At 41.9% G+C, this 16,965-nt stretch overlaps 1 protein-coding gene across 11 annotated transcripts in view; it reads right to left on the minus strand.

The window, feature by feature from the left end:
- The window catches only part of KIF16B (kinesin family member 16B), a 321,890-nt gene that overhangs the window by 165,952 nt on the left and 138,973 nt on the right, over positions 1 to 16,965 (minus strand). For all 11 annotated transcript variants that reach the window (XM_070052111.1, XM_008256361.4, XM_008256360.4 and 8 more), the window contains exons 13-15: positions 7,638 to 7,757; positions 6,414 to 6,465; positions 4,727 to 4,864 (exon numbers count right to left, since the gene is read on the minus strand). In XM_070052111.1, coding sequence (XP_069908212.1) covers positions 4,727 to 4,864; positions 6,414 to 6,465; positions 7,638 to 7,757 — 310 coding nt within the window. The remainder of the gene's footprint in view (positions 1 to 4,726; positions 4,865 to 6,413; positions 6,466 to 7,637; positions 7,758 to 16,965) is intronic.

Raw genomic sequence — 16,965 nt, forward strand, 5'->3', positions numbered from 1 at the left:
CATAGATCCAGCCAATGGGCCAGAGACCAGGGAGGTCCATTCAGATGTCCCACAGACACTGGGTCAAGAAGTATATTGGCCAGTAATCACTCCAGTTAACCAGAAACTGGAGTTAGGACAACGAAAGTGAGAGTCCAGGATCACCTGGGCTTAACAATCCTCAGCCTGGCTTGGATAGCAAAAGAGATGAAATAGCACACACATTTTATTAAAGTTTCTGGGGAATAAAACATGAATGTAAGCCTATGAGTGACAGTGTCTGCTGCAATTTTCTCATGAGGCATTATGACTCAATGAGGCAACTCCACACCTACCCCAAGACCCACCTTAAGGGTCCTGGTTGCCATCTGAAATCAGAAGATTTAACTTGGTAGAGACTAACAAGATGAAGGAAGGACTGTACAGAAATACTATACAGAATTTACTTAAAAATTATTTTATGGGAAAAAGTCAAAATAATTTTGAGGCTTTTAATTTTTTTTTCTTTATTTATTTGAAAGGCAATGACAGAAACACACAGATAGTGATCTTCCATCTGCTGGTTCTCTCTCAAAATGGCCACAATGCTTAGGGCTGAGTCAGGCCTAAGTCAGGGGCCTGGAACTCCAGCTGGGCCTCCAACATGGCTAGCAGGGGACCAAGCACTTGGGCTATCATCTGTTGCCTTATCAGGTACATTAGCAGGGAGCTGGATCAGAAGTGGAGCAGCTAGGACTTGAACTGGTGCTCATATGGGATTCTGGTATACAGCTGGCAGCTTAACCTCCTGAGTCACAACACCAGCTACAGGTATACTTCCAAAATGCTTTCAACAACCCAAAATTCAATCTGGATCTCCCATGCGGAAGGCAGGACCTCTACTACTTGAATCATCACCTATTGCCTCCCAGGGTGGGTACAATCAGGAAGCTGGAATTGAAAGCACAGCTAAGATTCAAATCCAGTCATTCCAAAATAGGATGTGGGCACACCCCAAGTGGTATCTTAACGCCATACCAAACATCCATTCAAAAAGAACTTGTGGAGCATAAAGATATTGGTAAAAGGGCTAGGGCTATGGCGCAGTTGGGTAAGCTGCCATCTACAGTGCCAGCACCCCACACGGGTGCCAGTTTGAGTCCCAGATGCTCCCAATCCAGCTCCCTGCTAATGTACATGGGAAAGCAGTGGAGAATGCCAAGTGCTTGGGCCCCTGCACCCACATGGGAGACCTCAAAGAAGCTCCTGGCTCCTGGTTTCAGCCTGGCCCAGCTCTGCCCACAGTGGCAATTTGGGGAGTGAATTAACAGATGGAAGATCTCTCTATCTCTCCCTCTCTCTCTGTAGATCCGCTTTTCAAATGAACAAATATTTTTTTAAAAAGTTGTTATGCTTAATCCTAAAATCCATTTATTTATTTAGGCCTTGGCCTTTTTTCCTCTCTAATCAAATCTCAGGGATACCATTGGAAATCGCTTGGTTGCATTACCTGATTAAAACTCACTCCTCAGGACCGGCATGGTGAAACAGCAGAAAATGTCGCCCCCTAATATGCCGGGATCCCATTTAGGGGAAAGTACGGGTCCAGGCTGCTCCATGTATGATTAAGCGTCCTGTTAATGTGCCTGGGAAACCAGCAGAAGATTACCCAAGAAGATGACCCCTTCCACCCATGTGGGAGACGGATGAAGTTCCTGACTCCTGACTTCGATCTGGCCAAGCCCTGGCCATTGCAGCCATTTGGGGAGTGAACCAGCAGATGGAAGACCTCTCTCTCTCTCTCTCTCTCTCTCTCTCTCTTTTTCTCTCTCCTCCTCTCTGCAACTCTGCCTTTCAAATGAATAAAAACAAACAAAAAACGCACAAACAATAAAAACCTGCTCCTTGTCCTCCAGTGGTTAAAAGTATTCTAAAGTAGCTCTATATCAGTTCCATTCACACGTTTTTATTCTTACTAGATATTTTGGTGACCAAAGATAATATATGATTTTCTGTTCTAAAAACATGTTCTAGGAGGCTGGTGCTGTGGCACAGCTGGTCAATAAACAGTTGCCTGTAGCACCAGCATCCCATATGGGCACCAGTTCAAGTCCTAGCTGCTCTACTTCTGATCCAGCTCCCTGCTAACATGCCTGGGAAAACAGGAGAGGATGACCCAAGTGCTTGGGCCCCAGAACTCATGTGTGAGACCCAGATAAAGCTCAGGCTCCTGGCTAAAATGTTCCAATTCTCACTTCAGTAACCCTCAAACAGTAAGAAAGTTAGCTGGAAAATTCTAATTCTTGATTTCTGAAGAACTAGATGTTTTTCTCTCAATAGGATCTTTCACTGTTAAAGTATGTGTAATTCAAAAAAAAAAAAAAAGATGCCACCCTGATTTTCTCATGCAATGCCTTGAAACACAAAGTCATCTTGCATTTCACTGCCCTAAGACTTGTTAATGACATTTATACACAGTGCACAGCATTTTAACACCATCAAATATAGCAGTTTTATGTCGATTTCATTAACAGTGATACTGAGAAAGCTGTTCAGTATCACAGCAGAATTCCAGAAGAACTCAAGCTCATCAGATCTGAAAATCATGGCACCACCATTGCACTAAGACAATTAAGAGCATCCCACAGGCAAAGACGAGTCTGACAATTAACCTTCACTGCCAATTAGAATTACTATTTTCTTAGTACAAGTCACTTTTTCAACATGAAGATCAGAAACTTAGATCCTAATCTGAATCACTAACCAGAATATTTTTAAATGGACTTTCCATTTAGCTACAATTTCTAAATCAGAAACCACTTAATGAAAATACTGCATTGAAGATAGATTAGTTATCTACCAAGCCTCAATCCACAAGAAAAAAAAAAACACATAGTCATAGCTACATAAAAATTCCTCCAAACTAAATAAAAGAGCCATAATCCTTTTTTATGAAGAGTCAAGAGAGTAGAAGAATACTTCCCAAATTTAATGTTAAGCTTAAGGCAGTGCCCATATTAAATGTTATGTGACCCTACGAGGAATCAGAGCTCCATGGAGGGCTGGTTGATTCCATGAAAGTACAAGATCAGCCTGGACTATCTCATGTCACAAAGTATGGAACTGAACACTGAACAAATGACTACAAACCAAAGACACAGAAACCAGTTCGACAGAGTCCTCACTGGCAAATCTGGACAATGCAGCAACAAAACAGTTAATGGTTGAAAACAGACTAAACCCTATTAAATAAAGCAGCAAGCGCTGTACAACCCTACTGATTTAAATGAATGAAAAGAAGGTTCATTCTCATAATAAAAAGCCAACTAACTAATAAACAGAGAAGAAATGATGAATTAAGAAAATGAGCTTTTTGCAACCATAATAATAATAAATTCAGTCAAAAAAATAAAATCAGTGGGTGAGAATATGATGAAGAATGGAATATTTATGATCTTAAAGTACTTTTTCAGTGTAACTGCTAATAACAATGCAGGGAAGAGTAACTTCACACAAAGAAGTCTGGCAAGCTCCACCTTCCTCAAGTGAGCAAGGTTAGTCTCAAAAGTAATGGGACCAACAGAAGACATGCAATAGAACCTGAGAGAAGCAAAGCTTCATTTCCATGACAGTCCTGTCAAATGGTGTTTAACACCAGTCTAACCACAGGAAAAGTTACCTTGACCATATATTGAACTATAGGGTCATTCTACAGCATATCTGACCTGCCATTCGCAAAATCACCAAAGTCATACAATCCCATGAAAGATGGGGGAACTGTTCCAGATTGAAAGAGACTAGGATAGAAGCAGCAACCAAATACAATGCTGGATTGCACACTGGATGCCCTGTGAACACTGTTGATGGTGAAACCTGATGGGGGTCTGCCATGTCAGTGCCAGTCTTCTAATGTGCATGACTGTACATCATTATGTAGCAAAGTATCACCAGGTCAAGGAAATATTATTTTCTATAATAGTGAAATTATTTCCAAAGGCAAAAAACAGAGAGAATACCAAATCCTCTATGTATAATCATAACCAGTCATAAAAAGAATATAAATAATGAAAATAAAATTATTAAAAGAAACCATTATGGTAAAGTATTGCACTCAAGAGGTACTTTTAAACTTAAAAAAATCTTTTAATGTCATTTTTCTATGATAGTAATAACTTTAAAAACTATTATATATATATATATATGTCCATGTGTAATTCAGCAAGACAATGGGTGTTTTTTTTTTTTTTTTGACAGGCAGAGTGGACAGTGAGAGAGAGACAGAGAGAAAGGTCTTCCTTTGCCGTTGGTTCACCCTCCAATGCCCGCCGCGGCCAGCGCACTGTGGCCGGCGCACTGCGCTGATCCGATGGCAGGAGCCAGGTACTTATTCTGGTCTCCCATGGGGTGCAGGGCCCAAGCACTTAGGCCATCCTCCACTGCACTCCCTGGCCACAGCAGAGAGCTGGCCTGGAAGAGGGGCAACCGGGACAGAATTGGGAGCCCCGACCGGGACTAGAACCCAGTGTGCCGGCGCTGCAAGGCGGAGGATTAGCCTAGTGAACCTCGGCACTGGCCAACAATGGGTATTATAAAGAAGCCCTCCAGCAAAACAGAAGAGAAAAGCACAATGAAGCAACTTCCATCCTTTTCAGACCCAGTCAAATAATGGATTCTAAGATGCACATGCCCTTCCTCCCCACCCCTGCCCTAAACAATTCTTTTCTCAAACAATACATACAAAGAACTCTGAAAAGCAAAACCCAGATACCTTGGTTTAGGTGTGTGGCCTCCATGATCTGAACACCATTTACAGAGCACTGAGACCCACTCAGGGGGATCAGAGTCACGGTGCCTCCAACATTCTCAAAGATGCAGTGCTCACTCTCCAAGTCAAGGCCATGAAGAACTAAGGTGGAAAAACAGGACAAAGAGATTTCTTGCCCTTGGTATCTACTACAATGTTTCCCAACTACTTATTTATGACTTTATTTAAATTTGAATACCCTTCCTTTTCCATATTAAGAATTGTGACATGAATTTTTATGTTTAATGAGAAAACAACTTTAGGAGTTCCTGGCACCAACTGATAGAAATAGCAACACCCTTGATTGCTACCTTAAAGGATCCTCTGGACACTGTATAAGGAAGTGAATTCTGGAATGGTATTTCCTCTTCAGAGAGAAAACAGTTCCGCAACTTGTTTCAACTGAAAGCCATTGAACTGCTTTGTTTGATGACAAAAACATTTTGTCCACCAGCCACCATAGGCCACAGAAAAATGGAAGGGACAAAAGTGCTCAGTGGGCCAAGGAAGTACTAACACCTCCGCACTTAGATGCATTCCAGGAGGGGAAACCAAACGTGAACTTGGCATGATGCAGACACTGGGAGGCCCAGGAGATCTCCAGGAGCTGTTCTGGAAATCTTGTTACCACAGTCTGTCTGTACCAATTCTGAGACCTCTCAGAAAATGCAGTTGCTACGGTTCACCTAATGGCATATGATTACCATGAGTTATTCTTGTTTCAGGAATGTACAGGCACAAGTAAGAATGGCTGTCAAACCTGCACAATTTCAGGCAAAGTTCTTGGCCAGCTAGTTCCCATTCTCAATGGAACTGTACTACTGAACCATTTTTATCACAAGAAACATATGTTCTTACTACTCAACATTTATAGCTACTGCAAAGGCCAGCACATAAGTCAAGCAAGAGGTCTATTCGGAAATAGCTGAATTTAGGGACTTAGGTGTATTGGTTTTCAGGTCTCCCAGTCCCACAGTAAATATTAATATTTTTAGAAATATGCTAAGACTGACTTGATAGCTTACACTTGGTGGGAAAGTAGGCTCATCAGCAGCAAGTTTAAAACAGCTGAGATGATATAATTTTTACCCCTGACAATCCACACCTTGCTCCATGCACATACACACCCACCATCACTACTTCCACCGCTTCCAGATTCCCCAAGATGTGCTCCGGAAGTCTGGCAGGACGTCCGTGGCACAAGCTAAATCATTGGTTGTCTGTATGCCTTGTGGAAATGCTTGGGATCCCAGAAAGTCGAGCCCCCTTCTGTGTGTACGCTCTGCTTCTCCTACTTTTAGTCCTCATCTTTGTACAGGTGCTATATTCTTCACTTGTATCTGTAGGCATATTTCTGTCCATCATTACCCCACTGTGACAAGTGTAGAGTGACTTAACTATCTACATTCTCAAAAGGCCTCATGGGGTAGAGAATGTATATAAGGATTCATATATATAAGGATTAACTCTTCTGTGTTACTCACTTGAGTTGTGCTCCAAATTATGAAACACATACATTAGTCAATATTTTATTTGGAAAAGGTATTTACTTGTATATTACTTCAATGTTAATCATTCTATAGATGGTTCTTCATTAAATATGATTTTTTAAAAAAACCATTGGTAAGAGACAACTGAAAAAGATTCTCACCAATATCTTGCTCTGTTGCAGCATCTTCTCTACCAACATACGTCTGACCTTCCTGGGAAGAAAAGTCAAGTAAAATTGATCAGTAAATAACAAAAACAGCTTATTTCTCTGTTTTCCTTGTAAGCCCAGGTAAACTGGTGACTGATGGGACAAGCACTGTCCCATCAGCCTCAGTGTTACACAGCCTCAGTGTAACAATACCTGGTTATCTGGAAATGGACAACACAGCTCCTGAGGCTGAGTGTGGTTAATCTTCTACTCTGACGCACATCAGTGATTTGCTCATGATAGCCATCTCATTGACACTCCTGCTCTTCTTCAGAAATTTCTCCTTCAGTGGTCAGGGTTTTCTTTGTGTGTGTGTGCACGCGCACGTGTGTGACTATAGCTATACAAGTGGCAGGCATTTGGCCTAGTAATTAAGACAACAACTAGATGTCCATGTTCCCTATCAGAGCATCTGGGTTCCAGTTCTGGCTGTACTCCCGATGCCCTCTTGCTGCGGATGCAGCCCCTGGGAGGCAGTGGAGAGGTCTCAAAGCAGTTGGGTTATTGTCACTCACGTGAGAGAACTAGATTGAGTTCCCAGCCCCCTGCTCCAGCCTCCAACCCAGAACTGTCACAGGCATTTGGAGAGTGAAACAGCAGATGAGAGTGCTCTCTGTTTCTCTCTCAAAATTAAATAATGAACAAATACATTTTTCTCAAAAGACACATGGGAGACCCCTGAAGTCAAGTACAGTATCATTCTCATTTAAGTTATAGCGAGGACAGTATCAAGGTCACAGAGGCAATCACTGATCTGGAATTCTGCTCTCTCGACATTAATAGTCTGCTTAGAACCAAGCCAAATAATCTAGGTGACAGGCGCAATTTTATAGTTATCACCAGTCAAACTATATGTGTAACAAGTCCCATTTGCAGGTGCTTATAACTTTTCTTCCTCAGTCTATCTGACTTTTTGTTCCTTACTTCCCTCTTTGTGATTCTGAAAAATGGAAAGCATTTTCATCATCTAGCTTGAGAACTACATAACAAAGGGAACTTCAAATACCAAAAGATCTCAATGAACCGTTGAAAATGCCCAAAGGGCTCAAGGATTTGTTGTATATTCCTTAATTTAATAGTTGTGTTCATGGTCATAAAGTATTATAATAAACTTTGCAAGTGTCTACAGGGAAAACTGGCAACAACATTAGAATGTTCCACTTAAGCAGCTCCTACCTTCAAATGATATAAGATGATTCCAGTACTCAGAAGGTCATCATCAATGCCAATCAAATGTGGGAGTTCAGAATCCAGAACCACTCCAATCCCTTCTTTCCTAAGGGCGAGGGTTTGTTCCTGAAATTAGGACAAAAAGAAGGGGAAAAAGTTACATTAGGTAAAGAGAATTTCATAGTAGGTGTTCTTCAGATGGTTAAAATGAGCAATATTTTATTTTTTTTATCCAAAACTGCAAGAAGAATGGACTTTAAACTCCATTTAAATTTCTGGTTGGAATTCTGACAGACAACACGGAAAGTGAACTTGGAACACATAAAAAGCTTAATACAAAGTAAGTTAAACTTCTTGCCTGATTCAAAACTAGTCTGAAATCCTACCTTCCTTAGGAAAGATTCTAGGGCCACACAACTGCGAAGTTATATTTCTCCCTCTTCAGAATCTTTAATTCACTTAATATCTAGAAGTTTCCTTAATTGCTGACTCTTCTTTCCAGCTGAACCACGCATGCTGCCCAAAGCAACCCTGTCCTTTCCATGAGCTACCACTGCACTAGAGGAACCTGTCCCTCTGTCTCTTGCTGCATCAACTTCACATACATACACAGCTGCTTTCCCATTCCCCATCAACCACCACCCTCGGCCCTGTGTCTCCCTGCAGCTACCACTAGCTTCCGTGTGCCTCTTCAGAGAACATCCTCTCTGAAATGTCCCCTACAATTATGCTTCTCCAGCTCCTCCCTTCTTACTCTCTCTTGAACCCACTGCCTGGAAGCTCTCATCCTTGCTACTCTACCTACACTCACCTGTTTACTGGTCACATCATTCTCTTGACTTTTCCTGTCATCTATATACTTTTGATTCTCAAATTTTAATCTCCAGGGCTGACCTCTCCCTTAAAACTCATACCTATGTGTGTATCCTCATGTGTGTATACATATATATATATATGTGTGTGTATACATCTCCTCCCAATTGTGTGTGTCTCCCTCTGTGTATACATAGCCACTCATGTGTATGTGTGTGTGTGTGTCTCATGTGTGTACACATATATATGTATATATCTCCTCCCAACTCATTTCTCTCTCCCTCTCCCTTTCTCTCTCTGTGCGTACAGTGTGTGTGTGTGTGTATCCATCTACCCAACACAAATACCTGTGGGGATACCAAACAGACAGTTCCTACCCTTGATTCCCACCTGTTTTCCAGGCCTGCAGACTACTCCATTGGAATAAATGCCAACGATTTTTACAGTTAAAAACCAAAACCTTTGTTCTCTTCTTTCCCTAAACTCTGCATCCACAGTGTGAACTCTACCTTAAACATATGTCGCAAATCTGGTGATGTTAAACCACCTGCACCACTCCTCCCTGGCCCAAAGGACTGACCTTTTACATCTCTTGCTGCAATAACAGACCCAGAGTAGCTCCTCAGTTAACATCTGTTAATAAATAAGCAGATACACCAAGTCCAGAGGAACATAGAAAGGAGGGGCAGAAGCAACCACACAGAGAAAGCACTGGAAGGACCACGTATTAGCATCAACTCATCTGGCCCATCTGGCTCAAGACAAAGGAGCTCTAAAATCAGGCTTTGAGGGATGTCCGAGATGGGAAGCAGACAAATTCTAGGTTAAAATGCCAGTCTTCAGGTAGAGCTGTGCCAAGTACAGACTGAGTCACATCCAAGTGCAGGACATTGCAGCTGCAGGGTGATGGGAGCAGTTAGGGAACAAATCCCAAGCTGATAATGAGGGCTCCTGGTCTGACCTACCGCACCTCTTCCACCTTTGCAATCAGCCAGCAAAGACCAAGACACAGCTTGGTAACTTCGCCGCCCAGCACTGCCCAAAACGTCATTGCTACTTTTTACATTCCCACCATTAATAAATGTATTGGATATTAAAACAACTTAAGAAGCACGCCATTCTCTAGATGGAGGGTTCAGAACTTCATGAGCTCATGTTAAGACCATCAAAGCAAAACTCAAATCTTTTACACAAGGAGCTCTTAAGATGTTCTAGGGCTGGATGATGAAGACAGAAAAGTCCCCCAGGACTCTGTGTCTGCAGACATGTAAATTTCAAATGCCCACTCTAGACCAGGAGTCATGCAGGAGGACAACGGAATGAGTGGCAAAAAAAAAAAAAAAAAAAAAAAAAAAAGGTTTAAAAAAAAGGTTTAAAAAAAACACATAAAATCACCACTTGAAAGAAGCAATTTAATTTAACAACCATTAAATAGATACGCAGAGAAAATGACCAATGCATAACTTAGATTCAAGAAAAGGAAATGAAGCGTATCATTGTTCTTCAATTACTCCTCTTATCAGCCAAGCTCTCATTCCATGCCTCAGAGGCTCAGGCTTTGAGGTCAGGGACGTTGGTAACCTTGATTTACTACAGCAAGGCCCTTGCAAATCTTAGCTGCCAGGAGCACTCTCCTAAAACCACCCCTACTCCTCCTTCAGCTCAGAGGTTGGCAGAATTCATGCTTTTCCCCCAACCTATGGAATTCAAGTAGAAGTGAGAAGTATGTGATTTATTTTAAAGTATATATTACAGTAGAGAATTTAATCACTCAGCTCCATTTCATAAGCAATGCCCTCCCAGGACAGTGCTGTACACAAGGTACGCAACCCCATGACAATGAATGGTTCCAGGTCCCGGTCTATGTGAGAAGTGACCATTCTCAGAAATCTCTAGAGGCACACACATTTTCTTTCAGCACAGAAGTGGACAATAAACCTCTCCTCCACGAAAAGGCAATATTTTAAACTCCAGTAGCTTCTGCTTAAGACTAGAGAAATTACTTTGGACTATAGCCAAGGTCAGTTTAACATTCTTCTTCTTCTTTTTTTAATCATTGAAAGGAACTTTTTTCCCCTCTTCTTTAAGTAAATCTCAGACTTTGAAGAGCATCAGAAATTCCTAACTTCTAAGATATTAGGTCAAGAGCATTACTTGTTCTCACCCATGCCCCAAACACACACAAGTACACATTCACACATACTTCTGTACACATAATGGGGAAAAGCTGAATTAAGCGAAAGTTCTCCAGGATTGGGGGCAGGGTGGGGGGCAGGACAGACAGATGAATTTATGATGAATGCTGCCCTAAAGCTCTATGACATTCAAGCTGCATTCAACTACATGATATTATAAAAGTGTCACCTCATAAAACAGAAAATGAGGGTTTAAATCACTGCTCAAGTGAAAAAGTAATTTCAGACAAAAAATATCTATCATGTATAAAATATTTATTGAGTGGCATCTACTGTTATACATAATTTATGAAACACCTCTTGGAAAAGATGGAATACTTAACACAGCAGAGCTGGCCACCTCCCCCAACTATAGACACATGGGGTCTCAAAGTAAGAAGGAGGTAAAATATGTAGAGCCACACATGTTTTGCATTGACACAAAGCATTTGGCAACCAAGCTTACTCAGATAAAAAGAAAATTATAGATTGACTCCAATATCAAAAGGAAGTATCAGGTATTTTAAATTTTTTTAGTTAGGCAGAGGGAAACAGAAAGAGAGAGAGGGAGAGTTTGTGTCATACTGGTTTACTCTGCACATGCCCACATCAGCCAGGGCTAGACCAAGACTGAAGCCAGAGGCCAGAAATGCAATCCGGGTCTCCCACATGGGTGGCAGGTGGCAGGAACCTAATCACTTGAGCCATCATGACTGACTCCCAGGGCCTGCACTACAGGAAGCTAGAATTAGGTGCCAGAGCTAGGGACTGAACCAGGTACTTTGATGTGGGCTACAGACATCTTCACCAGTGTCTTAACAACAAGGCTAAATGCCCACCCCATTAGTTATTTTAAACATCACATTCATTACATTTGCAAATAATATTCTTCAACCTCCAGACAATTTTTTAAGTACAAAACCACTGAATTAAAAATGTGTGTTCAGTGCTGGGCTGTTACAGAATCACCTGTGCCACATCCCCTATTCCAGGGGAGAAGACCATATGAGGTCATGGCTCATTTGGAAGCATCCCATGCAACAACAATTGATTATTGGGTTGAGCAGTTATTTGACCTCTTTTAATCACAAGTACATCCTCAGCATCTAGTACTGTGCTTTACAAAACTCAGTATCTTTCCTGAATAAATTAATAAGTGAAAAGCAATGCAAAAGCTTACCACCAACAACAAAACATTTTTGCCCCTTTTGGGAAGCTTAGATGGGAGCTAGACCTTTCTTGGAAAAAAAGAAAAAAAGGAAAAACTTTGGCAGTGTGTCATCTGCCCCACTTAAATCAAAAGCCCTTGAGGCTGGTGCTGTGGTGTATTGGGTAATGCTGCCACCTGCAGTGCAGGCATCCAATATAGGTGCCGGTTTGAGTCTCAGTAGCTCCTCTTCCAATCCAGCTCTTTGCTATGGCCCAAGTGCTTGGGCCCCTGCACCCACATGAGAGTTCTAGAAGAAGCTCCTGGCTCCTGGCTTTGGATCAGTGTAGCTCTGGCTGTTGCGGCCATCTGGGGAGTGAACCAGCAGACAAAAGACCTCCCCCAACCGCACCCCACCCCCGCCTCTCTAACTCTGCCTTTGCCTTTCAAATAAATAAATAAATCTTTTTTTTTTTTTTAAAAAGCCCTTTAAGAAAAATTAGACTCCCTCACACTGAGCATTTTAAGTGAATATAGCTGCACCAGGCATACAGTAATCACTCAATAGGTGCTGGTCATTTGGTACTATTGGGAATGATTTTGAAGTGGAATTTTCTTTTTTCCCTAAGTAACCACAAATTAAATTTCAGGGTCTTTTGGTATAAATTTATGCTCTGGAGAATTATATATATTAACTAGTGGAATTTTGCAGTTGACACAGTAGAAAGCATGCTTAATTCCTGCAACCCCAAGTACATAGATTTGGCAGAAGTGAGAGAGGGTGCCAGGATGGGGGCTTAGAGCATAGGACCACTGTGAGTGTGACTGCGAGGAGGGATCAGGACTTCAGGCAGACAGCAGACGTCTTTATAAAAAATGAAGTCATCCTCCAGCAAAGCTTATGTTTTAAGTTTTAAAATGTGTATGTAATTTTGTCTCAATTTAACAGTAAGAAAAGAAACTGAAGTGTTCATTGGATTTCGACAAAATGTTTCTTCATTATGAGTTATTTCCTAAAATATTCTTCTAAGACAAGACATTATGTATGAAACCTAGCCACTGTGTCTAAATGTATTTTTTTTTTCATACAGCATCTTGGTTGGAAGCAGTGTTACCACAGTTTGTACCTGTGTAAGGACATCTGCCTTGACACCTGGATGACACATGGTGGGTTGAGTCACAGCTCCTTTCCAGATATGGTTCCACTGTCTTCAGAAAAAGGCTGCTCTAGGGAAACACGAAGCTGGTCTGACTCTTAGCACACAGCAGATAATGGTTTTCAACAATTTTTCCTTCCTCCTTGAAATTCAATAGCTTAACTTGGCTAGATCTTAAGTGTTGAACATTCTGTACTATACATTGTCTCTAATACATTCTCCTGATATGTGAACTCAATTCTTTTATTTTTTAATTCATGAAAATTGTCTTATTTTATTTTCTCTTTTCTGTTTCATTTGTTGACCGTCTACTTCAGGGCACCAATAATCCTTATATTACATTGTCTCTGTCTTCTGTCTCTTTAGGCTTCTCACTGCTTTAGTACATTTTTAAAAATTATTCTTTAAGAGTCATTTATTTATTTGAAAGGCACAGTGACAGACACAGAGATCTTCTATCCATTGGTTCACTCCCCAAATGGACACATGACCAGGGCTAGTCCAGGACAAAGCTAGGAGGCTCGAACTCCACCCAGGTCTCCCAGATGGGAGGCAGGGATTCAAGCACATGGGCCATCTTGTGTTGCTTTCCCAGGCACATTAGCACAGAGCTGGATCAGAAGTGGAGCACTCTGACTCAAACTGGTGCTCCCACCGGGATCCAGTGCCCCACTGTACCACAGCACCAGTGCACGCTGTAGTACCCTGCTTCATTTGTTGGCTGAGATGATAGAGATCTTCTCTTTCAGTATCTTGACTTGCACTGGTGCCCCATCTTTTCTGTCATATTCCTAATTTACTTACTAGTCCTGCAATAATGCTATTTTGAACCTCAATGTCTTTCTTTAGGTTCAGAATCTTCCTTTTTCATCTCAGTCTGCTTTTTATTATAATCTTGCCTTCTTTACTGAATTCAACTTTCTCATTAACCTGCTGCCCAGATGACACAGTTATAAGGAATTCCCTTCCTGTCTTGAGATGTGTTTTCATGACTGGGGTCTTGTTTTTCCCTTGTTGTGCTCCCTTCCTTGCTTCGTCTACCTGTCCATCCATCCGTCCGTCCATCCATCCACCCATCCATGTTATGTTTATATAATCACCCTAGGTTTTTTACTTTTGTATATGCTTAGGTGTGTGTGTCTAGAAGTTCCCTATGCTCCCACACAGAACTCCCATCCTGCAAGTGCTCAATAGTCATTGTTAATAGTAAGCAATTAGCTCTCAAATCCTGACAGTAAACCAACCACAAGCTGGCATTTACTCAGAAGCTACTGTTACTTGCATATTTTTTTCCACATAGAATGAATCTTGTCCATCTAAGAGAGGAACAGTCATTGAAATGACCAGGACGTCAATGAGACTCTATCTGTCAGCTTCCTTTACTGCCATCCTGTCTTCTTCCCGCCCTGGTCCAAGCTGCCTTGTGTTTGGTCATGTGGTAATGTAGTGATGCCTGCTGCCCGCCCTGGAACATAGGGACTTCCTACCTCGGACAGAAGTGGGTAAGGATATGCCAAACACGGCCTAACGGAAGCACCTAGCCCACACTTACTGCAGAGGCTTGGCTCCCGAGTGGTGCTGTGAGCAAGCTGGATTGAAAAGCAAAAAGTGTCCTTCACAATCTTCCGGGAAAGAACTTTTTATTTTTGCTATGTTCCCAGAGAGAACGATGATGTGAATAAAAATAGTATTCGTATGCCGGTAATATGTTCCCTGTTCCTGCAAACTCACTGATAATATGTGAGGGCTCTATTAATTATGCTCTTTGAATCATAACCTTATTTCCAAATAAAAACAAAAACAAAAAGAGAAAGAACAGCTTGTGACAGTTGAAGACTAGACATTTCCCGGGCGCCAGCCTCCGTCAGAATTTCTGAGGCTTCAGGAACGGGAAAGGTTCAGGTGGGAAGGCAAAATTATAGTCTGTAGTTTGAAAGAAAGAGGGGAAGGGGGCCGGCACTGTGACATAGTGGGTGAGGCCACTGCCTGTAGTGCTGCCATCCCACGTGGATACCAGTTCAAGTCCCGGCTGCTCTACTTCCAATCCAGCTCTCTGCTGTGGCCTGGGAGAGCAGTAGAAGATGGCTCAAATGCTTAGGCCCCTTTACCTACATGGGAGGCCTGGAGGAAGCTCCTGGCTTCTGGCTTCAGATCTGCACAGCTCCAGCCATTGCAGCCATTTTAAGGGGAGCCAGCAGTTGCAAAATCTCCCCCCTCCTCTGGCTTCTGCCTCTCTGTTACTGTCTTTCAGATGAATAAATAAATCTTTTAAAAAAAAGAAAAGAAAAGAAAGAAAAGGAAGGGGGAGAATCAAATGGGTCAATGCAGAAGTTGCCCTTTAATCCCTCTTGGCCTCAAACCACACAGGCACATCCTGAGTAAGTCCTATCAGCTCTACCTGTGCGATGTTGTCTGAGTCACCCACGACTTCATCTCCATCATTACTGCCTTAGCCTCCTGCCTGGACTTGGAAATGTCACCCAATGGGGCTTCCTGGTTCTTTATTTGGCACCCTACAATCTATTCTTCATATAGCATTCAAAGCCATCATCTCAAAATGTCAAGAAGCCATGCATAAAACCCTACCATAGTTTCCTATCCTCTTTGCAAGAAAGGGTCCCCATTCTTCTCTTACTCTTACTTACTTCCTCCCTTACTCTCCACTTGACTCAACACTCCAGCCACAGGGGCCTCTTCCACCCCTCTGCAGGGTCTCTCCAGGTGCTGTTGCATCTCCATGGGCAATTCTCCCACTGGCTCCCTGTGGCTTGCCCCTTCCTGTCAATCTGCTCTTTTGGCATACACTGCTTGTTCTCTCTGGGTTCAGGATATCAATGAGAAATAGACAAGGTCCTTTGCTCAGGTGCAGTTTACCTCTTATGCCAGGAATCCTACCTGTATGCCCAGGCACCCTCTAGCACTCTACCTCGCTTACTGTCTTCAGAGCACTCAGACTGTCAATGCACGCATTTGTTATTTCAAACACTTGTTTACTGTTTACCTCCAGAAAGCAAACAGTGCAGCTGGATCCACATGCCAAGCTCTGGGAAGGAAAGACCAGTGGGGATCAAACTACCTCAACAGTTTCCAAGGTTGACACTGCCTCATATGACTCTTCTTTTTCTGCTCTTTGCCCGACAAAAGCAAATCTTGAACCTCAAAACAACAGTTAAAAAAAAAAAACTAATATTTAATTTTAGTGGGCTAGCATTACAATTTAGTAACTGTCGAGAATCTATACCTAGCATCACAGAGTTGGTATCATATTAGCACACCTACTTTATCACAAGTAAGAATGCAAAAGTCTAGTTTTCTCCATGACTTTGAGAAAGCCCATACCCCAGTTCCTATGATCCAAAGAAACACATTTAGAACAGATGGTGAACAGCCCCAGGACTCACAGGGGCAGAACTAGAAGACAAGGGCCTGGCTATCATCTAGTCCACAGTACTATCAAACCCGAATTTCCTGACATTCCTGGCAGGTAGCCCCTAACGGTAAATATAATTAATATCGTCCTTTTAATGAGCAGAAACTCTTGAGGCTGTTCAGTTTCCACTACACTTCCCACTGCAGAAACATCATTCTTTATTTAAATACCAAGCAGCTAGCTGTTGGCACGCAGATCAGAGGAGATGCTGTGTAGATCTTCCTAACGAAACGGTCTTCTTTGCTGGCTGAGCAAATCATGCAGATGTTAGTATTTAAATTATGCAAAATACATAATACCAATTAAAGAAATTACGTGTGAAAATATGCAAGAGCAAATTTCCTCACATTAATATTTAACTAGACTTTTTAAGTAGCAGGATCGCATGATCACGGTACTTTAATACATTTGACCTAAATGGAAGCTCAAAATATTCAGGAGGGTTCACCAAGGGCATTGTCTGTATAGTACAGAATTTTAACACAAGTAAAAAGATTACTTAAAGAGGAATGTTTTATCCCAGAAATGCCAATTTGACATTGGCCTTAAACTCTACTCTTAAAAAACTTGCCTGCTCATTTTTCCCCCACACAAAAAAAATATGATACTCGTC

This window comes from Oryctolagus cuniculus, chromosome 11 (genome assembly GCF_964237555.1).
Source record: "Oryctolagus cuniculus chromosome 11, mOryCun1.1, whole genome shotgun sequence".
Taxonomy (NCBI): domain Eukaryota; kingdom Metazoa; phylum Chordata; class Mammalia; order Lagomorpha; family Leporidae; genus Oryctolagus; species Oryctolagus cuniculus.